The sequence below is a fragment of the Drosophila simulans genome, chromosome 3R (genome assembly GCF_016746395.2).
Source record: "Drosophila simulans strain w501 chromosome 3R, Prin_Dsim_3.1, whole genome shotgun sequence".
In the NCBI taxonomy this organism is placed as follows: Eukaryota; Metazoa; Arthropoda; class Insecta; order Diptera; family Drosophilidae; genus Drosophila; species Drosophila simulans.
This window is the reverse complement of record NC_052523.2, coordinates 5,467,608-5,492,258: the sequence shown is the minus strand read 5'-3', so window position 1 is coordinate 5,492,258 and position 24,651 is coordinate 5,467,608. Positions and strand designations below refer to the sequence as shown.

Here is a 24,651-nt window from a genome sequence, read left to right as displayed (position 1 = left end):
TTTCATTACATTGCTGCATCCTCGTCCTCTTGGCCATTTCGCCTAGGTTATTTATTACACCTGTCGTTTGTTGTTTTGCTTGTGCTGTTCGTTTTTCCCTCGGCCAGTTGCTTTTTTGCCAGTTGGATCGACGAGGGGGAGCCTCCTCCTGGCCGACAAAACTAAAATTCGGCACAAACATAATTTCCAGTTTGTCGACTGACATTTCCGTGCGTGTGTGTGGGTGTATCTGTGAGCGAGTGCATCGGTATGCGTACCTGCAGCGCGCTATGGCATAATGCAGATAAATCTACGCGCCTCGTGCACTTCTTTATTTCCCACGTGGGAATCGCAACAGTGCAGCACATCAAACAATAATTCTATCTGCAAGATACTTTTTATAGCATATAAGATTCGGTGAATAGATGTGAAATTCTAACATTAATAAAACAATAAATCGAGTGTGTAATTTATGATTAAGAAGTAAAAGAAGTACCTTGTCTTACATTAGATTAAAAACAACCCTTGCAAATAAATTCAATTTGTACCTCTGAAATAACTTCTTGATATCGACGAATAGTTGGTATAATTTCTTTCAGTGTGCTGTTATTTTGTTCTGGCCTCGTTTTCGCCGGTCTTCTGTGTTTTGTTTTAGTTGGCCCATTCGCTTTTTGTTTTCGTTAGCACCGCACCGGCTACTGTAATTGATTGTTGTGTAAATTTCGTTGTTGTTGCCGCAGTTGTCCTAAATGGCAATTGCTTTGAGCCAACTGGCGGGGAGAGAGTTTTCCGAGGGGCAGGGACGGAGGTGCAGCTCTATAAAATGATGTTGCATGGAGAGGAGCCAGGAGATTTGGCAACGTTGCATGGCAGATAACGTTTTAATTCGGCCATGTGCCAGGGCATTAAAACTTTTGCCAACTGGGGGATTGAACAAGTCGGGAAATTTGAAAGTTTGGCACAAACTGATGAAAACTAACGAAAGCCTTTGGTCTGTGTAATGGTAAATATATAATATATAATATATATATATATATATATATATATATATATACAGATGAAAATCCCTAAATTAATGTATGATAATAACCAAAATACTTCAACTATAAATTGGTATTAAAATAATCTGGGATAATTAAATATAAACATGTACATATCTTTGCATGTAGCGCTGCTCCCGCTCATTTTCAGCGTTTTTTGAACTCGCACATCCTAAATATAAGATTGTGTTGCAGAAGTCATTTAATAATAGCCGCACTGACTAATTTGCGATAATATTTATCAGGAGCAGTGGCCAAGATGGTTTTCATTCCTCGCACAAATTGCCTTCTAAATCGTGGCGAGGGTTCAAAAAACCAGCCGAGAACAAAAAGCGCAGCGCAGATAAACAAGATGGAAAAATAAATATAAAAACCATCTTAGAATGCCAGACAACGGACAACAATTTAAACAAAATCAAACAGAAATTCTTTTTTTGGGGCGTAAATATAATAAAACAAAAGCGAGCATGAACAATGCCCGACAAATGGACATACATAGATTTGGATTGGGACATGGACTTGCAAATATGCAAAGCGATTTTCCAGTCCATCCCCAGTCCTCTGCCCCACTCCACTCCGAAGCGATCCAATCTGATCCCCGATCCCGGGCAGCAAAATAAGCCAAATCAAGTGGAGAGTGGGGTCCAAATGTGGATGCCTGCCTGTACGTTAGCAATCAGCAGCAAAAAGCAAAAAAAAAAAGAAGAAAAATTAAGAAAAAAAAACAGCAACAAAGCAAGGCAAGCGGCAGCAACACCGCATACAAAATACAAAAGCGGCCTAACACACAGAGCAAAAATGTGTTTTTTGTCAAGGGTGAATGACCCAGAATCAAAATCCACAAAGTCGTCGACGTCGTCGTCGTCGCCGCTGCATGGCTGGCTGCTCCTGCCCCTCGATTCCGCCTCGAATCACCACTCTCCTCTTCGCGCGCCCGCAATCCTCGCGTGAATCTGAATCTGAATCCGAGTCCTCATGCTGCCAAATCGGTGGAGTCTTCGTGCGTTTGGCTCGTTTCAGTTTTCGTCATCCTCGAAAAACGCCGCACCTCTCGCTTTATGCATCATTTTGTTTTGTATTCGCACTGGTCGCTGCATGGCCACCCACCCCCCCTGCATCCAATTCTACGCCCCTGGCTGTTATGATTGCCGTTGCCAGACGATAACCCAAACCAAACCAAACCAAACCGAAAATGAATAATACAAAAACAAAAAATATATAGCTAAAAGCAATGAATTTGAACATTTTTGCAGCATTGCACACGCGACTCGCGCGTTCCCTCAGCCAGACAGTCTGAGAGATACAAATGCGGCCCACTCGCAGATACAGATACTGATACAAATACAGCTGCAGACACATTTGCAGATACAAAGTGTAAAGAACTGCGCTCTCTGCCTTTTCTAAGGCCCCCAAGTGTTATCGGGCAAACCAAGAACCAAGAAGCGCTAATTGCCGGCGTGTTTGCAAAGATAATCGTTAGTTACTCATGGAACCGAGTTCCCAATCTTTTCGATATCCTTACCAAAATGCTACAGAACTCTTATCATCTCACTTTGTATGGTTCCTTTGCTAGTATCAAATGGTCGATAAATATTTTTCTAAATATAGGAAAGTGACTTGGAGTATAAAAAAAATTATAAAAGACGGATAAATACACATTTTATGACCTTCTGAGTTAGATACTCTTTCTTCAAGTGTACGACCCCGAACAAAGCGGCAATTAAAGTTGACCCAAGACGTTGTCGACAAGAACCAAAAGCCCGCTTGTTCGCCTCGTCCTGTCACCTAATTTCCGTTTTAGAAAACATGTCCTCAGCCCCGGCCAAGAGGCACTTGAGGGAGCTCTTTCCCTACCCCTTTCCCCATCCCCTTCCTCCCGAATGCCAATCAAGTCTGGCTGTCCTGCGAACACTACAACTAGTTCTGCCAGCCGTCCTCGTCCTCAGAGGACGACGACAGCAAAGGCAGTAACACAGCGGCAGCAAATAATTTTGTAATTCAATTGTTGTCCTTCTGCGCATATGGCGTGTGTGCCGACCGAGTCCTGCGGCAGGTTCCTTCGACTAGCTGCGAGGCAAGTGGCCTAGCCAGACCAAAACCAGACCAGACCCCAGACCAGACGGCTGTTGGTTCTTTGACTTGTCCTGCTCCCGTTTCGAAGACCTACGACAATAGCAAAAGTTGCCAAGCACAACCGGAAAAGGAATGGCCGACAAGCAACGTCGACCTCGGTCCGTTCCTTCAGTTGCTGTTGAAGACTCAGCAAATTGCAGGTCCTGGTGTCCTGGCTCTATCCTGTTCTATCCAGTCTGCTTCCTGTGCCACAGTTGGCAAACAGTTTTCACGTTACCTGCCGCAGAGGACTAAGTGGCAACATTTTCCTAGCCTTACATGGCTACAAAATTAATACCTACTTTTATATTAGATTCTTGCACAAAATTATAAATTTTATTCTCAAAAAAAATTGAATCGCAAAAAAATCCGACTATTAGAATGACTGACTACTGAATGCTAAAGCATTCGATTTCTGCACTATACAGGAGTTTTTTGCCCCCCTTATATTATATATTAGTTTAGTAGCTAGTAAGTTCCCTGACTTTTTTCAGTGCACCTTCCATTATTTCGATCAAAACTTTAGCATTGTGCACAAACTTGTGTCGCTTGTGCTATTTGAAAGTGTTTGGATCTGAAAGACGAGACTTTTAATTAGGGCTTCGGTACAAACTACTTGAAAAGCAGCGATGATCATTATCCAACTTGGGGTGTCGGTTGCAGATGCACTGCTTGCCCAGCTGAAAGCATTTTCCCATCGGCATCCGTGGTTGAGATGGCCGAAAGGAGCTTTTCCCATGGCTACTCATCGCTTATCCGCCCTGTAATTTATGCGTATTAATTTCATCTCCGGCCTATCCGGCTTCCTGTCCCAGCGATGGCACAATGCAAATTGCTTCGCTCCTTTCTGAGCCTCGTTATGCGTTTCGAGTCGGCCATCGTTCGATGTCCTCTGTCCGTTGTCCTGCGGACCGGTCATTGCATCCCACCAGGCATCGTATTGACCGCCACAAAAGATACGGCGTGGATACAGAAAAACAAAAAATAATAAAGGATTCCCTCCTCGCTCTCGTTCCTTCGCGAGGACAATAGGATTGCAGAATGCATCGCAGGAACCGCACAATCCCTGCGCCATTATTCGCATTATAATGCCATTCCGATATGTATGTAAATAAACAACGAAAAATATTATAAAATAAAGAAAGTGGAAGCCTCGGCCATGGCAATCGCTTGTGTTCTAATTGCCGGCAAGGACCTGCCTGCCTGGATCCGACTGCCTGGCATCCTGCTAGGCTGGACATGCAATTGCATTGCAGTCGCTGCTACTGCTCCTGCTCCTGCTCCTGCCTTTGCTGCTGGCATTGTTCCAGGCCCGCTTAAGGGTTGAGTTTCAAGTTCTGCACTCGTCGGGGTTATCGCACGATTACAAAAGATTTCCTTCTCTATGGTCAGCTTCAGATCCTGAATCGGATTTAGATTCAGATTGAGGCACGGATTCTCGAGTACAGCAATGCGAAAAGTACAGCAAGGCGAAACTTGCAGCGGAAGTCGAGCGCTCATTTCAGCATCATCTTCCTCTTTATCAGCTGCTCCAGGATCTGGATGGCAGGGGCGGTCGGATTGAGATTTATCTAGGAGATACTTTATGCAGCAGCTGCTGCGAAGATTGGGGGACATTAATCACTGGCCTCGCTCAAAGTTTGACCTCTGCGTTCTGCGTGTGAAATAGAAGTCGTTCATCTGCCATATCCTGCCGCATTTCTCGGACCATTGCTTTTTGCCCTTTTCTGGTTGCCGTGCACAAGGAGAAAAATAAACAGTCGACTGAAGGTGTAGTTCACCAGAAGGTGGTCGGCATCCTGGTTCTTATAGTGAATTATGACCATAAGTTGGACAGTGGACTATACTTTGCCTTAATTATGCTAGCCATTAGCTTGAAAGCGGCTAAATAACTTGTAAATTCAGATGGCTAGCATCCTTTCTCGGTTTTAGTACAAAAAAAATGGGAATGTGGCCAAACTGACTTAGTTACTGTCTTATGGTGACCCCGATTCTCGCGCTTTTACAGCAAACAGGGGTTAACCATGCTGATAATTGTTTGCTTGACACAGAGATTGAATAAATACCACTATTCATTGAACTTTGTTTTTCTTCCGTGTGCGTGTGCTTGACCTTCTGGGCTGTCGTTGACCCCGGTGCGATGTGAGCCCAACTGCATCGCGTCCATGCGGGAAGGGATGCGGGGAACGGAACGGGCAGCGGTCTCATTATACATAATATACAGCCAAGTCCTGCTGCACTTATCCATAGGAGCAGCAGCTTGTGCCGCCAGTCGCGTTTCCATCCCGCCTTTGTTTTAGCTCGCAAATTTCCACAACACGTGCACTTGAAACATAGAATGCACTCAACCCCACACACAGCACTCTACACACTACATACTACACACGGCACACTCACATGCACTCGAAAATACTCACTCGGCCGTACTGACCTATTCCTCTGAAAACGCTGGTTGGCCCGTCTGCTTCCAAATGCCTCAAGTAGGGGCCCAGAGCAGAACATAACATAACATAGCGATTCTCGAGACCAAGCCATGCGTAAATGTTTAAAGTTCCCATTGTTTTTGACCAGCGATTAAATGTGGGTGGGCTGCATGGGGCGGATACGGAACTTTAATGGGAAGGATAATGAATAGGTTGTCTAGGCACTCGCTTTACCATACGCATATGTACCTTTAGTTGGCCCTTTGATGATGCGTTTGACTAAATGCGACCAAAAGGTACCAAGCGGCAAGAGGGTTCTTGACTTGAAATGCTCGCCTTAGAGCGTTTCGTCACTAAGTTTGCTGCCACACACGGTAATATTATCTTTGCTGTGTATCCTTATCTACTTTAGGACGTCCTTTTTAAAACGATATCATAATAATACATAAATATACAAGTAGATAATTGGCTCATTAATTTGCAACACAGTCTTATCTGACCTAAAAATGTTTCTTACTGCTCTGGAAAAGTGCAACAACTGCAGATTTAAGCTCTGTGGAGGGTGAACCCCAATGCAGTTAATGCAAATATGATCTCTCGATCGAGATTAGTGACACTTGATTGCATTGCGTTATGGCCACAACCTGTGCAATCTCTTACAAAATGTTTTAACACCTCGTTGAGCTTACAGGGGCTTGCGATTGCGAATGCTTGGGGATCCTGGACCTGAAAATCGATATTTGGACAGAAGGTTAAAGATGGAGCAAGAAAAATAAAGCAAAACAAAAACTGGCTGCCAACACCTTGAAGCAGACGGACGACGTTTGTGGACGGGGTATTGAATGTAATTAAAAGGAGTTGGATTACACGCGTTGGTGGTTGAGGGCGGAGCTTAGAGGGGGCTGAAGGGGCTGGAGGACCCCTCACAAACGGAGCTGCTTGCATGCATGCAGAAACCAAAGGACAAACCAGGAAAAAATGGGGAATGCCAAGAGTGGAGGCTTCTTCTTTTCACTTAACACACGAGTAAAGCTCAAGCTCTGGCTCCCGCTCCGCTCCCGCTCCACTGGATCCCTTCTGACTGAGCGACTCTTCAAAATGCACTTTAAATGGCAGTTTCCGGTCACACACACACACACATACACACATTAACATATGTGTGTGCTCCTATAGAGAGAAACAATGCAAAAACGCCAAGGAGTCGCGCTGTGCCAGGAGCAGCAATGCACCGCTTGGTACATACTGTACTCCACCCCTCGACGTCGCTGTCATGTCCGCCGTCATCGTCCTTTAGCCGTCATCCTCGCCGTTGTTGTTCACATCCCTCACATCTACCTTTGCAATCCTCTCCTCTGCATTCAGAATTCCTTATCCTTCGTGCTTAATGCAGTCTAAGCTTTTCATAGGCCTACCCCTTGCAGTTTTGCATTTGCATCGGCATCGTCCTTTGTGAAGGGGTTGCTGCTGCTGCCGAGCGGACTCTCTGCATGCAGTCGGCTTTATTAATCATTCCCCGCACATTAGCATAACGAATTAATAATCATATTTCTGGTTAGAAGCGCAGTTTCTTTCCTATTTTCTTGACCGCCCGTACAGTTTCACGACCCACATCCTGACCCGCTCTCCGCGTTTCCCGCTCTCCATCGTGGGCAGCCCTCGAGGTTTCACGCTCCGTATCCTTCTCAGCCCGCCGAACTTCCCGCTCTCCATCCTGCGCCGCCCTGGCCGTCTCTCTGACAACGGTCTCTCCCAATCTCTGGGCTTCCCGCTTCACTATCGGAAAAGTCATGCGGATCGATGGCAACAGATGTCGCCAGAAATCAACACGCATTATCCTGCTGCCGGACGAATCCACATGGTAGGTCACCACAGCGACGGTATCCTCATCCAAAGGCTGGATAAAGTCCTCGTCCGTGCCGGATTCATACTGTTCACCCAGGTACTTCTCGATCTCCTTCATGGAGGGGCGCTTTTCGGGATTTATATCCATGCAACATTGTATTAACTGCTTGATACCCGCTGGGCAATCGGATCTTACAGATTCCATTGGCAGTTTTTCGCCTAAAATATTCAAATATGTATATATATATATATTTAGAAGTAATTAAACGAAAGTTCTTTTAAATAAAATTGGTAATAATTTGAAATTTCTATATTTGAAGAAAATAACTAGTGTTTCGACTATCGAATACTCATTATTCCTTATGCTAGCAGCCTGAGAAACAAAGTTTTCGCATATTTACAAGCAAATCATACATATTGTAAACGTATAGCATGTCAGGAGGTAATGACAAGTAACAACATTCCAATTTGAAAATCAAATATTTTGAAAACCAACTTACACGACTAAGAAATCTGCATATCACCATTCAGCTCTTGGGTATCGAGATCTGAAAGTTCATCCGGACGGAGTGACAAATGGTCGGACGGACAAACAGCCGGACATGACTACTTGACTAACTATAAACATATACCAGAATAATTATAATAATCCTTTATAATATCCAACGTAAATTTAAGGAGTTAGGATTTAAAATAGGTATATAATACTAATTACCTGAACTGATAGCTTTCAAAATGGCGTACTGGCTGTTGGGGTTTTCCAAGTGACTATATGGCAATTGACGGGTCATCAGCTCCCAGAGCATTATTCCAAAGCTGTACACATCACACTTAGCCGTATATTTTAAGTCCTTAATGGCCTCGGGAGCCATATACCTCAATGTTCCTTGCATATCGGTCTTATTATTGGTCATATCCGTCGCCAGGCCAAAGTCGCAAATCTTTAGGTCTTCATGCTGATTATGCAAAAGCATGTTTTGCGGCTTAATATCGCGGTGAACAATCGGTCGATCCAACGAATGCAAGTACGCTAGGGCCTAAAACACCGAAAATGTATCTGATTGTGTGGCAAGCCGACCTTGCACTTTACCTTGGCGCATTGGAGTGCCCAGCGAACCGCTTGCTCCACGGTGTACTCCCACTTGTCATCGCCGTAGAGATAGTTGTGGAGGGACCCCTCCTCCAGGTACTCCATCAACAAGTAGTCCTTCTTTCCATCGCTGGCCCTGCCGATCACCCTGATAACGTGTTCGTGGTCGATCTCCGACAAATGTGTGATTTCCCTCTCTGCATTCTTTTTGATTGTTTTCTCAAGGAAATCAAATATCTTTACTGCAATCTCCTGATCTTGAAAGGTGGCTTTGCGCACCGCTCCACCAGATCCAGCTCCGATAATTTTCTAAGGATAAATCATTGAATCCTTAACAATATTGCAAGTAAAACCTACCTCACTGAGCTTCAACTCCGCAAAATCCACTTGCTTGGCCATCTCTAGCAAAATACGTGCGATCGCTTTGAAGTGCAAACTGTGAACTGATTTGAAAAAAATGTTGTGATTAAGTGCTAGTTAAGTGAGATAAAACTACCTTATCGGTATTGCGATAAGAAACATTTCTGTCACTCACCCAATTCCAACTTATCAACAACGCTCAATATTAATTTTTGTGATTTCCCCGAAAATCAAACTAATTTTTACATTGACTTACCTTTATTGCAGTTTCCCAAAACCTGGGTCGCGATTCATATCGGACCTTCAACCCGGAATTGTACTCGTTATCAAGCCCATTGGGACCGCATGGAACTGGTGAGTGATAGTTTAATTTAAATGCGATTTTAAATGATTTGTGAAAAGTTTATTTATTTATGGGTGCCTCCGAGTTAGTGTGATCTTTTTCTGATTTCATATTTTTGTACAAGTAGATGGTGCCTTCATTGATTTGAGGGACATTTGAATGTCCTTTTATGGTTGAGCTTAGAGCCTCCTCATGTTGTTTATATTGGCAGACCTGCCCATCTGGATCTCGCATTACACGAATGTCTACGGTTACATAAAGCCCCTGACAGCAGTTGCTCTCCATTAGTTTGTGCCCCCGGCACCCAAGTTCCTTGCACTCCTTTCGTTTTCAGCCATCCCATACCCACACATTTGTTGTTGTAGGTCCAGCACCAGCGCATCGCTATAAGTCCGGGTTCCACTCCCGACTTATGTAAACCACATGCCCACTTCACTTGGCAGGCTGCCTGACTCACTGCCTGGCTGAATGGTGCACACAAAAAAAATCTGAGCTGCAAAATATATAAAGTATTGGGATATTATTTCTGTCCAAATAGGTGTAGTGTGAGAAACATTTTCTTCCTATACTCAAGATATTTTCCTGTGTAGCAGGTTTGGCTGGATGGTAGGATGCGTTTACATAATGCAAATGCAAGTATATAGCACTTGAGCATGCTCTTCGCGCCACGTTTCGCATATTTGCCGGCTGCATGTGTCCTGGTTTGGGTTTCCCGGCTGTGCCACCGTTTCTGGTTAGCCCTTTGCCATGTCAGCACCTCACAACGTCACTTTTTCGACTGCGGAATTAATGGGTTAAGTAAATAGCCATGTAATATTTTTCCATGGGGCCTTTTGGTTATGCCAAGGAAGGACTTCAATGGCAGTGCTCGGATGTCGATGCTGATATCCTCCGGTCTGCACTTTTTGTCCCATTCAAAAGGCTTTCTTTTCGCTAACGAAGGCACCGAATGGTTCGTAAATTTTAAAATAAATATTTAAAGAACTGCTCTTGATATTTTTGTCTAAACCTCGGGAATTGTATGCCAATCAATTCCTATATAATTTATCATGCTTCAATAATATTTTAATATTAATATTAATATTTTGTTTTCCATTTGGTTAGTGCACAAAGTTCAGTGGTCTCTGCGTATATATATTATTTTTCTTAAATGTTGAAAGCAATGGCACACCATCTGAATCGTGATTCATGTAGGCGGTTGCACCTTGCCAAGGGAAATGTAGGTGAAACATTTCGCATTCACTTGGCGGCGACAAAAACGCGTTCCTGCACTTTAACCGCGCTCAAAATATCCGTAAACACAGGCTGGCGAACTAAAAGCGCTGTTGTCGTCGCCATGTGTGCGCAGATTGCATTTCAATGGGTCCAACCCGTCCGTCCACGTCGTCCCTTCTCCGCCAATGGATTCCCCTCCAGAACGACTAGCCGGCATCTCTGTCGGTTTCCCAGGCTGCGCCATGTGCAAGCTGCACGGCTGTTGCTGCTGCGATGTTGCTGCTGTGCTGCATTGCATTGCATTGCTCGTTGCAAGGGTCGGCTGTTGTGGCTTTTGTTTTAGCAAAAGAGAAGTGAGAACAACTTGCCCCTTGCGATGGCAAAAGGCAAGAAAGTAGGCCAAGTTAAAATTGATTTAATGCGTTGATTGCGTGGAAGCCGCGTCTCGTTGCAATTGCAGTTGCAGCTGCAGTTGCCGAGATTTATGCCGCGTCAGCTGCGTCTTGTTTTACTTTCGATGGATCTTAATCTCGCCCGCGATCCGTTGGCCTGGGATCGTACTGACCCAGAAACAGCTCAGTACGGTAACGCAGGGCGTATGAGCAATATGGGATTGCGAGCATTGACCCAGGACCTCTGGGCCGCCCACTACGAGCGTTCGTTAAAAATAATTGCCAACCCCCGTTGCAGTTTGCGTGTCGCAACGACCCCATCCCATCAACTTCAGCTATTTTCCGCAGTTTGTTGATTTTCGCGGCGGCAACGTCAAGGAGCTTTCCTTCTGACAGCTAATTGGAAAAATGTTTGAAAATTCGGCTTCTGTTTACTCGCGCACATCAGATCGTTGCCTCGGCAATCGCCTCGGATCAAATCGAAGGGTCCTTGGCAGGATGCGGAACAAGGGCGCATTATATTTTAACACCTTCATCCAATTGCCAGCTTTTTGTTCTACTTCCTCGCATCTATCCTGTCCGCTGTCCGCTGTCAGATGCGTTGCCCTTCTGTCCCTGCCGCGGGCTTAATTTATGGACTTTGGCCATTTGCTGGCGCATCATTATACTATATTTTTTTTTCTTCCCGTTGCTGGTCCATTCCAAAAGTGACGACAAAACATTCCACAATATGACAAAAGCGAAAGAAAGAGAAATCCCTTTTGCAAAAGAATCAAATGCAAAAAAAAAAAGAACGCCATCGACAATTTAGATAAATTTTCCCACCAGCCATGGCCATAAAAACAAAGACCACGACCCGAGAAGATCATCGAGGGGTGCTCTCGCTCTCTCTCTCTCTGTTTCTCTGCAGGATTTCGGGGTGTCCAGGCCACGGGTGCGGTCATCATACTCATCCTCGTCCTCATTCCTATACCCGTCCCCACATCACCCAGTCCATTCATCCACAATATAATCACGCTGTGCTCGATATCGAATGATAAACTCCGAGCCAAAATCGTAAGAAGATGATTGTGTGCGGTGCTGATGGTAATGGTAGTGGTGATGCTGATGGTGGTGGTGCAGCTTGCCTCCTCCAGTTTGTGTGTGTTTAACGGCTCAGCGCATATCCTTCAGGTACAACTTACTCATATATCACAAAAGGATACTGCGCTCCTCCCGTTGTGTGTGCTTTTCTGCTTAGCTTTTTGTCTTGTCTGCGTGGTCAGCGCTCTGGCTATTACTTTTATCCCCTCGATCCCCGCGATCCTGCTCGTCGTGCTCGTCCTGCTGGCCGCTCGAAGGTGACACCGTGGCACAGACAATGGCCAAAGGAGGAGACACGATGGTCAAGCGACCGCCTCTCGCAGCGCGAGGAAAAAAAGGAAGCGGCGAGCAAAAAATTAGACGAAACGAACCAGTCGCTGGTCAAATGCAAAAAATACTTATAAAAAGAAGTACGCAAATCAAAATCAACTCATAAAAAACGTAGTTTTATATGTGGGTCTGCATTAAAAATGCAAATGTCGCATTGAGTTTCCTTCGTTCATGGCTCGTTTTTTCTGCTTTTTTTTTTTTTGGGCTCATCGTCCTTCTCTTGCGATGTCCTCGCAGCGGCTGGTCATCCACTTCCTGTCCGTGTTTCTGGGTTGGCATTTAAGATTTTGGGTAAACAACGTTTCGCAACGGTGACTAGAAACTACTTTCTTGACTTGAATATCTAAGGTACCAAGAACAGAACGTTACTTATACAAGAAAATCGATTTTAAAATATGTGTAAACTCAAAAACTGTGTTGCCCTAAAAATACTTTATTTTATTTAAATCAAATTTCAATGCTCCTGTTATCCAAATGCCATATTGCATAAAACTATTTATTCACTAGAAAAGATATTATTTTTCATATCTCTAAGATAAATAAATGTTTCTAAAATAAATTACAAATTCCTGCACCCGCGCTGTTGAATTATACCTTATTCTCAAGACTTTCGAGGGATTTCCTTAATTCAGATTGATTTTACTCCTCGAATAAGTAAAAGCCATGCTCGCCAAATCCAAGAGCTCAGCAGCAAAAACGTGAGCAACCACCGGCGATAAAAAGCCGAGCCAGGAGGAAGAGCGAATAGGAATATTAAATAAAAAAAACGAGGAGAAGCTGAACTATCAGCGCGGCTCAATAAGTTTCGGGCCCTGGACATTGTCCATCCTTTTGCGAGAGAGGTTCAGGTACATTCGAGGACGCGTCCTTAGGCGAGTGTGAGTACCTCTACCTCTACCTATACCTCTACCTACATCCATTTGAATGCAGACAAGTCCTTGCGTCGTGATCTTCCTTTGTGCGGCGGCCAAGTGCGCTGCTGTCTGCCGCCCTCCCCCCAAAAACCGCTCGACCCTCGGCAACCCCGGCATCTCGAAGGAAATGAAATGAAAAGCATGCAGAAAAAGTTTTATTATGCGCGAGAGGGAAAAAAATACGATTTTTTATATGAAAAATATTTGGAACGGACTGCGGACTGCTGCGGCTGGCGTGGCAGGGGGTTGAAGAGGGAGAAGCGGTACGAGGACGAGGATCTGGATGAGGATGAGGGGCTCGCTATAGGGGAACCGCCGGGGCACACATGCATGGGGGTAGGGTCTTGAGCTTTGTGCCTTCGCCTGTGTGTTTGTGCCTCTCGGATCGCAAGAAGTGTTGGATGTCATCTTATTATTTCGAGACCATCGCAGCGACGCCGGCAGAAGAGCGCTCCGATCCGAGGCGATCCAAGCCTTTCCGATCCGATCCGATCCGATCGCCTTGATGATGACCATGCGTCCGTGATATTCCCCTACAGCTAGCTGGCAAAGAGCCACCGCCACTACGGGGCCACTGCGTCCCCCGTCAGATGTAAGCCTCGCAAAACTGTGGGAATGAAAACAGGATCGGCACGAAAAACTGCGTTATCGCCGCAGATACGGACATTTCTTTCTTAATGTTGTTGTTCTTGATGATGCCTCCGACTTTTGATGATGATGCTGCTGCTGCTGCTGTTGCTGCCTCTTCCGCTTCTGATGGTCAGCGTGATCAATGTGAGGCATCAGCAGCAGCATAAGCGTTATCCTTTCAGCCTCGTTGCCTACATTCGCTCCGTTTGGCTTTCGTTTTCTGCCCTGGTTGCGAAAGAAGACGCTTTCGATTTTCACCCACCTAAGGATTTCGTGGATCCTACAATCGTACTTCTAGAAATTGAACTGTTATCTACTGATGGTACAGTTTTTTTTAGATGTAATGCCCCAGAACCCAATTTTATTTTATATTATATGAGATTATTGAGATTTTACTGAGATTTAGATTTATTATTGAGATGTACTGGCAGAACAGATCAATAGAAGATTTCATTCATTTAGAGGGAAAAAACCACGTAATTGTGAACTTGGAATAACTCTGAAACAGTTAGCTATTTGGTCATATTCTGGCCCCATGAATCATCATCTATAAGACCCCAGTGCGGTCATCGCACCTGCTGGCTGGCTGGCAAATTGAGTTAGCGAGTGGCGAAAATCCATCCGAATCAGTAACTGAATCATCGGGGGCATCTAGATACGCTTTACTTGTCGCTCGGCCATTGTCCGTGACTTCGAGTTAATTAAACTTGGACGGGTGGCGGGCAGCGCAGTGATGTGGATGGATCATAAAAACGGATTGCCCGGCGGGCAGCGATGGGAGCTGAAGAATTGCAGTTAATTGAAATGTTCCTCAAACATTTCGAGCGAGCGCAAGCAGGACGGACTACGTGGCAAAGGGAGACAGAGATATGCGGTAGAGATAGGAGAGCGCCTGGCGACAAAACGCATCGCTACTTTGTTGGCATCTTTGGGCATCGGGCATCGGAATCTCGAACTGAATCTGAATCAGAATCAGAATCACTGAGGGGTCAATTCAGAGTGGCAGAAAACCCACAAAAAACCATCGAGAGAGAGCGGTGCTCTCCGGGCGACAAAGGTTTGACTACAAGCCGGCAAAAGCTGGGTGGTTGCTAGCTGTGGCTGGGGCGAAAAACTACAAAAAGCAGGCTACGCCAACGTGTATCTCAGTGTGTGTGTGTGTTTGTGCCGCAGAGAGAGGTTGCAATACCAATGCAGTCGCTGCGAATGCCAAAAACAAAACAAAAAGGAAGCGCAGAATGTGCCTGTGTGCGTAGCCGGCAATCCAATTTGTGCTCTCTCGCGCTCTCTCTCCGTCGATGTGTTTCGTTGTGTGCGTTGTATCTGTGAGCGGTTGCGACTGCGACTGCAAGCTTTTTTGTCGCCAACGACTGAGACTCTGTAAACCGGGACTCTGAGACTGACTGACTGCCCAGCCAGCCGGGTATCTGTATCTGTATCGCATCGCCACTCCACTCGCAAGTATCGCGGACGCGCAAACGACCATGCGAAAATATTGCAACCACAAATCTGGAACTTTTTACACAAACGGTTAAGGAATCTCTAACCATAAACAACACATCTTTCGGAATAATAATAAAATACCCAGTCAAAAACGCAACCATCGTTGGAAATCACCAATTCTTAGTCAAAATTCTATTCAGGATCGGAGTCCGCGCATACGATATCTTCAAAACACTTTGGATTATACCATATACTAAATAGAAACTGCAATAGAACCAGCCAGCAGCACATTTGGAAAATCAAACAATAGAATCGAATCAATCACACAACACAATTGTCATCAGAGTAAAACTTGTTAGTGTTAAAACGTTTAAGCAAAACATTTGCCAGTTTTTGTTTAAGTTTTTCTTTATTTGCTACATTTAATAACGACGGTAAATCTTTGATAATATTCTCTACTATGGTTAAGTGTTCAAGCCAATTACGCTTTTAATGTTAACCACTAATTTTAAAATATAACAACGAATCGAACGAACGCAGTCAAACGTCATAAAACTTGTACTAAATCGGGTAACAAAGTATCTATGGCCACGCGTTGCAAACTGTAAAGCGTACGCAAAATGCAGCGACATGTCTGGAAATGCATTAAAATCAAATACAAAATCTATAAATATCTAACAAGTGAAACAAACACAACCTAAAACAAAGTAAAACAAAATAAAATCAACGAAAAGAAGAAAAACACAGTTTTAGAATATATACATATATACAAGAGAGCAAGCAACTAAAAGTGCATACTCAGTGTTCAGTGACAAACTATGATCATCAAGTGAGGCGAACTGAAAACAATTTAAATTATATAATTAACCAGTTAGAGCAATCAACGTTTTGCCATCAGCGACTGCGTTCGCCCACATTCGCAATTTACCTTTCGAACGGTTTCGGATTGCACCCGATTGGATCGCCCCAATAAAAACCACGAAACGCAGTCGTCCGAGACTTTCCAAAATTCGTAATAGCTAAAGGAAATTTAATCAAAATTAGCCCAGATACTACTACCTGATTGGCAGCCTGCCTGCAAGCTTTACGTAACCCGCAGAGCCAGGGAAAGTGCATCCGAAGCTTTTGCAGCGGCTCTGGATCGCCGATCGAGGCTTCAAAGCTCCACGCGGGGTATACGCCCCATGCGAAATAAAACAGCAAGAAAAAACACAAAAACGCAGCTGAGGAAGAGAACTGAGAGTGCAACTGCATCGGCCGATCGACGATCGGGAAAGCCGAGCGCTCGTAACTTGTTCTCCGAGCCTTCGTGCACTTCCTGTGCCGCGCTGCTCTGATCGACGATCTGCAGCCACAGCCCCCAGCAACAGGCGATCAGTTCGCTGGCGAATGCACCGCTGATTGCAATTACTGCAGAGCTGCATTCCTGCTCAGAAAGAGAGAGCCACGATCGGATTGGATCGGACTGGATCGGTGTGATCTACTGTACTCTCCGTCGAGCATCGCACTACGCACATTGCACACTGCACATCTCGGTATCTCCATATCTCCGCCACTCTCGATTCTTCGGATCGCAACGCAACGTGTCGGAAAAGCGCGAAAGTGGCAATTAATTTGCAACAAACACCCATTGTAGTCGATAAGTGCGGTCAAGTGAATCTATGTATAACTAATCTCCAGTGAAGTTCTTGAATAGTGCAAAAACGTAACTGAAACTCAAGCTGAAAACACACATTCGCATTAATTCGCATAAATATAGCTTAGCACATTTTCGGATTAAATATCTACAGCACCCATTGGATACATCATCATCGTCATCATCATCACCAGCTGCAACAGCGCACCCCACTCACTTGGATACACAGCGCCTGAGATACTCTCCACTCGGAAGTTGCAGCAACAATTCGCTCGAGTAAGTCGCCAACTCAGATTTTAAATCGCCAGTACAGCTGCCGGGCACACCTTTTCGCTAAATAGACCAGATATGGATCTTTGGGTTTATATATTGCAATTTCGCAAAGTATTTCATTAGCCGCCGTTAAGGCACATATAGCGTTTAGATGGTGACTCAAGGATGCCGACCAAGACTTTTTATTGAAGGGCTTTGCTTTCGGTTATCTATTGCGATTTCTTTCTTTCATTTAATTAATTTAATTTACCCCATAAACATTTTACATTTCATCACTTACTACTTCAAGGAGATTTTCTAATTTATTATTTGTACTAAAGTTTTCATCAAATAGTTTTCTTGAAACGTTTTCTTTTGATACAAATTTTATCTATTTCTGTTTGTATTAACATTGCATTATCTATGTAAAGGAAAGATAGCTCTGGAATTCGTATCTTTGATTATTGGTCGCAAGCATTCTCACACTCTACTGGAATTTTTCGCCAGCACACTCGAATTGTTTTACCAGCTTCTAAAGTTACCCAGCAGTTTTACTGTTAGTCAGCGGCACCCACTTATGTTTTTTAGAGCCAACTTCCCAGGGTCTCCGTTTTCATCACAAAGTCCCAAACTTTCGGTAACTTGAGAGACCCTCTAAAGTTGTGCCGCAAAGTAAATAATTTGGACATATTTTGATTTAAAGATTGAGTGCTTAAAGAATTCCTCTGATTATTGTTTATTTTTAACCGCGCGATAGAATCCTTTGCTACTGAATCGGAATGTTCACGTGCCGACGAGCCACTTACCTTGTTGGTGGTCCGTCGGTCGGAAAGTGGGTGGTGCATCGTGTGGTGCAGTTGTTGTTTTGGGGGACCGGCAGACGAGCGAAACCCACAAGTTCATGACCAAAAAGCCGGAAAGCGTGGGCGTTGGGTTCCTGTTCCACACGAAGAGAACCCCCTGGAAAACCCTAACCGCCCAAAACACACTACTGTCCAGTCAACTCTTAGCTGCATCTGTGTGGGTGTATTCGTATCCGTATCTGTATCTGTATCCGTGCGTGTGCATCGGCATCTATAAATCGTATCTGTGTGTTTGCAAACTGACTGGCCGGTGCAACTGTGTGCGTTTATTTTAGTTAACGATTCGACTGACGATTTGCCCTCATGCCAAAGTTGTATAAAAATTTACAGACAGCATCTACGTTTTTTCACTCAGCCCTTGGGCATTCGTTCTTTTTGTTGTTTTCGCTCATTTAACCCCTTTGAAGGAATGTTCATCAGAGTTCTTTTTTGCATAGAAGCTTCTCATGCTCGCATTTGTATTTGTGTGGCTGTGCTTGTGTGTGGAACGCATTGTGGAACGTCGACAGTGAATGCGAAATATACGTTGCACAGGAAAAAAAGAATGTTAATGCTTGGACAGCCTATGTTGCTTTTATTATCAGTTCTGGTAAGACCAAGTTCAAATACCACCTCTGCTCAACAATTTTCTTAGAGTTTGTCCGTTAATTGCTTACTAAAGTTCCCATGTTTTATATTTTATAAAATTTTATTTTGATTTTTATGTGTCATAAGATATTGCAAACTTTTCTTTTGGTGTAGAAGAAATTGCTTATATAGTCCGAAGAAAACTTGCTGAAATTCTTTTAGCCTATTTATAAGGAATTTTCACTTTTGTTTGTCTGGTTTTTGCTTTACTGTTTATAATCTGATGGAGTTCGATGTTGAAGAAGATGAAGAATTGGTTTCCACACGCGACAAGATTCGATTCTCGAGTTTTTTTCGCGATCTTTCACAGGCCCAGCAAAAGAGAGCCAGAGAGAGAGCGAGAGAGCAATCTGTTTGTTTGTGTGTGTCATTGGGAGAGCATGTTTTTTCGCTTTTCGCTTTGTTGTGCAAATTCTGCTGCTTATCAAGCTGTGGCTCTCTCCCTCCGCTCTTTCTCTCGCTTGCGTTTTTTGCGAAACTTTTTGCCTGCCTGCCCTGAGATACAAGCGTATGTGTGAGAGTGACGCTCCGTGGGCTCTCCGCTCGCGGTGGTGTGCGTGCACTTTTGTCGCTGCAGCTTTTTCGTGGCTGCGACTGCGAGTGCGACTGCGACTCCCCGAGTTGTAGTTGTTTGGTTTGGTTTGTGGCTTTTGTTGTGCGACGCAAGTGACGAAGTGAAGACCAGAATTGCGAGCGGAGCGGCCACAGCCTCTGCTTCTGATTCTGTTTCTGCTGCTGCTGCTGCTGCCGATTCTGAGTTCTCGATTCTCAGTTCGATTCTCAGACGTTGGCGAACCGAGAACCGGTGACGTAGACGTTGCCGTCCGCCATTATTACAACGCGGCTGCCACACGCAAAATTGGACATACCAGCTAACCAAAAATAACCAACGCCAACTGCAGCTCGGATGCGAAGTGTGCTTGCCAAAAGTCAAACGAAAACAAAAATAACGCAGGACCATAAATTCCCATAGTTATATTAACAAGTAAAGCAAAAAATGAAATATGCTGGCTGAGAGCGCGCGCGGCATGCGAATCGAAACGGAAACGTAACGACGGAACGGCGGGCGGCCAATTGTGATCTCATATACGCTACGATCTTAAATAAAATACAAATATTCTATTTAGAAAATGCCAGGAATCTAGCAACAAATTGTGCAACGCCGAGCAGAGTTATAATAACTAAACAAAATAAATACCGATAGTTCAAATTGAACGCAACGAAGTAATATTGTGAATTTCTTAGTGCAAGCCAAATACAACAAAACACAAAAAAGGTAATTTCAGTATCTTGGCGATACATTTGCGAACTGCAATTTGCAATTAGTGGCTACACACACACACACACACATATTGGCACCGTGTGCTATATGTACTAAATATAAAATGTAAAAAGTGAGCGAGCAGCAGACAACAATATCGTATCAAGTGCCTGTGTGTGAGAGTGATTTCGAGTGCCCCTGTGTGTGTGTCAGTACGTTCCGATGTAGGAACAAAAAGCGACGGCATTTTATTTTATATTATTTTTTCACTTCGCCCTCGTCTCGCTCTCCTCCTCGCTCTTTTCTTGCACTGCAGCCCCAAGTGCCCAACACATGCATAGGTGTTAGTGTGTGCGTGTTTGCAATAATGTGCAAAAATTAGAAACGTCTATATGTATACACTGCGTATGGGGTATAAAATTAAAACGCCAAACAGCTGACGCATGGCGTGAAGTGAAACGAAATGAACCGGCCGAAATGAATTTAAATGAAATGTATGTGCGTTCAGGTGTTTTCCCCTGATATTAAATAATAAAAAAGCTGAAACGGACGTCGACAACAACAACGCCCACGTTTCATAGCGTTTCTCAACACTGCAGCTGCACGCACACAAAGAAACGCAGAGGCCCCACAATGGAAGCGCCCCCAACACAGACACACACACACTCTCAGCGGAGAGAGGCATGCAGCATGGTTTTTTTTCTTTTCGCGACGCTTGCACACCAATATGTGTGTGTGTGTGAGTGCATTTAACATCGTCACAATCGCATTAAAACGCCGTCGTCTACCTCTTTGGCACCCCTTCCCTCCACTCCCTCGCAGTCCCCCAATTCTTCTTTGGCCACCATTTTGATTTTTGCCTTTTGCATCGCTCGCTGTGCCTCCCTTCTTCTGCGTCTCCTTCTTCTTGTCTTCCCTCTCTCCCTTTCCCTTGTAGCCCTTCCTTCGGCTCCAATATCTGGTCTTCGCCGCCGACGCCGCTTAAATCATTAATAAGTGAACTTAAAATAAAGAAAAGTCCAGCCAAAGTTGAATCGCCCCTGTGTTAGTTTTGTATCTGTGTGTGTGTTTGTGGCAAACCGGTTTGTAGCGCCTCTTAAACTGAGATTTTCACTCTGTTTTGTGGTACGTTTTCGAGTGTTGCCTTCCTTCGGTCACTGCATCCTGATTTGGCGCAGCATGCTCTTGCTCCTGGGCTCCAAATCTTTCGGCCACGTGTCAAGCCAATGGCGTCCACACTCACACATACTTGCAACACAAACTAAGTCCACATAACACACATGCAATTTCGAAAACCGGCCGGCGTGCATAAAAGGGGGGAAGATGTGGGGGATGGCTGGGTGGATTGAAGAGGCCGAAAGCTCGCCTGCATTGGCCCAAAAGCTTTGAGTGCAACGAATGCGCTCTCCAAAGAATGCGCGTAAGGAGAGGCAGTGAGAATCGGAGAGCGAGCAATTATTTGCAGTTTCTTCTTCTGTTTGTCTGTCGCGTCCTCAACAAACCCCCTTGCATTATCCCCATGCCCCCATGCAACCTCCTCCCCTTTCACCCCACCCATGTGCGCATAATTTGGCGCTTCGCCATGTTTTCTCCTCGCTCGCCTTTGTACTTCCGCGCTGCCCCCAAAAGCGGCTCTCACTTCGTTTGGGTGTTGCATGATGCATGACTCTTGGCTCTCGGCAAGAACATGGCCGGCGGCCAGGGGCCTTCCATTCTGGGTGGGGGCCTTGGGGGGTCTCTCCACAGGGGTTGCCGGCAAACACGTTTTGGCTTTTGCATTCAACTTGGGAGCCGCGTTAAGTAATTTTCTCTTTCATGTCCCTTTTCTTACCCCATCGCTGGGGAATGTAGTTGTTTTGCGAAAATACCCCCTCTCCTCGTTCTGCTCATTAATTATTCAAATTGAAAATATGTATTAATAAGCCTCTCTGCGGTGATTACAAACAGCCATCTTAACCAGAAGTGCATTTGCAGACCCAATTGAAACTCAAGACTCTTAGACAATTCGTGATCAAAACATTCACTTATAATTTGGCTTAGCGCAACGCAGTATCCATAAGAGTTAAAGCTTCCTTTAAGTTAAATGAATTATGTTTTTGTATCAAAGACCGCATGTTCCCAGTTCTGCAGTTTCTTCTAAATAGTTGCCTTCCGCTGCACCCAATTTATTCAGGCCACTTTGAATGCCGATGTCTCTGTAGCCGCACTGCAATCAGCGGGTGCCGTGCCATCCGGAGCTATCTGCCAGGATGTGCCACCCACTCCTTGCCACCAGGCCACACCACACCATGCCATACAATAGGAAGGCACCACGGCGGGCGGTACTTGGAGCAGCCTAATTTCGCAAATAATAAAATATGCTAAAATAAAAATGCAAGATACGCCGCTCCCCATTCTATCGTGAATATATGTACATACGTTAGCCCCACTATTCCCCTAGAATCCAATGCAATTGAGCGGCGCCTGCAGCCGGCACTTTTCTAATTCGCCAAACTATGGGGAACCCAGTGGATCTCGTGCCCGGCTATCTCAGCTTAGCTCTTGTCCTACTCGCATTGGGCTGGGGTTTTGTGTCGGATTGCCTCGGTTGGGTGGTTTTGTCGGATCTGTTTGGGTTGGTATGGGTTCGTTTGGGTTGGTATGGGGGTCGCGTAGAGCACACAAAAGCGCTTTTCGGTTTACGACTGGCCCGTATGGCATGTGTTCTTGCCTCTGACTTTTTGGGCACGTTTTTGCTCTGCTGGAGGATGCTATAAATTTAGTCGAAAAACATGCAAATATATATTTTACCTATTTGCTTGAAAAAGGATTGGATAGATTGCTCATAACTTTTGTGTAATTAATGAAAGTGGGAGCCACTCGACAGACAGCGGCGAGAGTTTACAACATTTGCGAAAACTTCTAAGGGATGGCAATTTGTATTTGTATTTGCGTTAAAATAGTGGCTTACACGGAGTCATACCACGCAATGGGTCATCAACATCTGTAGAATGTATTGTCGACGAACTTTGTTATAAAACCAGGGTATCCCGAATTTCAATCCCCAAAACTGACTTTATTTGTGTGTGCTTTTTTTCTGCAACTACTAAAGTTGGCTTTCCACTTTCTACAACTCTAGCTCCGACATCGACTCCTGGGGGCATCTTTGGCAGCCATAAAAAAGCATGCCATTTTCTTCTCTGGCAAACTTTTGTGTAATTTTCATTTTGTGCTTGTCGCGTGCCTCCTATTTCTCCAACTCGCCCAGCCCCAGCCCAGCCCACTTCCTTCCATGAGCCGGCGGCTTTATGTACTGTTGCAGGCACGTCCTACCTTGTTTTTTCACTCCTTATTTTTGGCAGTTGCACAGCGCAAATATCCACGGACACGGATAGACACAATGCCTCAGTCTGAGCAACTGTTTGTACATACTGTCCGTACTGTCCGTCCGTTCGTTTGTCCGTCTGTCCGTTGTTGTCGCTGCCGCAATGCAGTGAATTCGGCAGGACCCCAAAGTTTTGGCCTGGCCAACACGTGACTGACCTCCTCAAATGGGATGGCTTTCTGGGGTCACGGGAAGTGGTTGGATGTTGGGCGCCATTTTCATTTGTTGATGCGGCCGGCAGAGCGTCCCTGCACTTTTGCGGCCACAAAATGTGAGCATCAAATATTGAAAACATTTCCCCGGCCCCGGGGCTGCACAGTTTATGGCCGTGGCTGTGGGACCCCAGTGACGTGGCCAAAAAGAGCTTTTTTGGCAGATATTGCAACGACCAACCCGCCTGATTGGTTTCTTGGCAACAAAACCCCACTGAACTGCCACGAACTTGTTTCAGTGTTTACTCAAATAAACCCGACTTGCAACTTATTGCCATGTTATCTTTGATTTTGGCATCGGCTGCTAAAGAATATGCTGTTCGCTGCAGCCCGGCCACGTGACTACATTTGTTTAAATGTTGATAAGACATAGAAAAACAAAAATGATCTGAAGGAGGTAAATAAAAGCAGGGGAATACCTTAAATAGGGACAACCTATACATAACCTTTAATAAAGGCACACATCTTAACGATAGAATAGGAATTTCATTGCAGAAAATTTACGATATTAAATTTGAATGTTTTTGGCAATGCATTTGAATAGATAGAATTTAAAATAGATGGAAATCTGTAATTAAAAGTATAAATCTCTTTTTCCAGCGCCTAAAAGCAGGCCGACATCCCTGTTTACACCAGTGCCGAAAAGTAGGCAGCAATTAAGTTTTCCTTCTGATTGCACTTTAAATGGAGGCCCTTCAAATATTTCATTAAACTTCTTCTGTAGCCCCCCATAAATTACAACAATTTTCATTCATTTAATATTCTCCTAAGGCCGGAAAGCCATCCTTTCTTCCCTGCAATCTTCACCGTTTTCTGCCGCCTGCGAGGCGCTTCCATCTAATTTGCTTGGTTCGCCTGCACTTTGCAGGGAATTTGTTCGTTGTCGCAATGCCATAAATTGTGCAACTTATGCGGCCAACTGGCCGCCTTCTAATACCCCATCCCATCAACCCCCTTGTGGGGCTATAAATTACAAGAAGGCATTTGCCACACTTCCGTTTGGGGGCCTTCATTCAGGTCTGCTGCACTGTCTGCACTTTTCACTCCGGCCAGTCTGGAGTTATTTTTGTGCCTTAAATCGGCTTAACTGGCCTGGCCGGCGGAGTTGTAGTTGTGGCTCAGCTGGGCCCGAAGGGGTCTGAAAATCAATAACCCCCGGCAAGGTTGTGCTATAGAGGAGAGCCCCATTGTTGTCGCCGTTGTCCATGGCAATAACATTTAAATGGCTAGGGCTTCTTGA

General features: G+C 44.8%; 2 protein-coding genes across 9 annotated transcripts in view; one reads left to right on the top strand and one right to left on the bottom strand.

Annotated features, from left to right (window-relative positions):
• LOC6727291 (heterogeneous nuclear ribonucleoprotein R) overlaps positions 1-24,651 on the top strand; it is a 53,990-nt gene that overhangs the window by 7,137 nt on the left and 22,202 nt on the right. For 6 of the 8 annotated variants that reach the window (XM_016175740.3, XM_016175726.3, XM_039294477.2 and 3 more), the window contains exon 2: positions 9,114-9,200. In XM_016175740.3, the coding sequence (XP_016033828.1) occupies positions 9,114-9,200 (87 nt within the window). Of the gene's footprint in view, positions 1-9,113; positions 9,201-16,895; positions 17,109-19,696; positions 19,851-24,651 lie in introns of those variants that run through there. The other 2 variants (XM_016175736.3, XM_016175719.3) reach the window with 2 other exon arrangements.
• Positions 6,984-9,098, bottom strand: LOC6727292 (putative mitogen-activated protein kinase kinase kinase 7-like). Its single transcript, XM_002102643.4, has 4 exons — positions 8,844-9,098; positions 8,487-8,795; positions 8,112-8,433; positions 6,984-7,615 (listed from the first exon to the last, which is right to left on the bottom strand). Exons 1-4 carry the CDS (start codon positions 8,883-8,885, stop codon positions 7,107-7,109), a joined length of 1,182 nt encoding a protein of 393 aa, XP_002102679.1. The 5' UTR covers positions 8,886-9,098; the 3' UTR covers positions 6,984-7,106.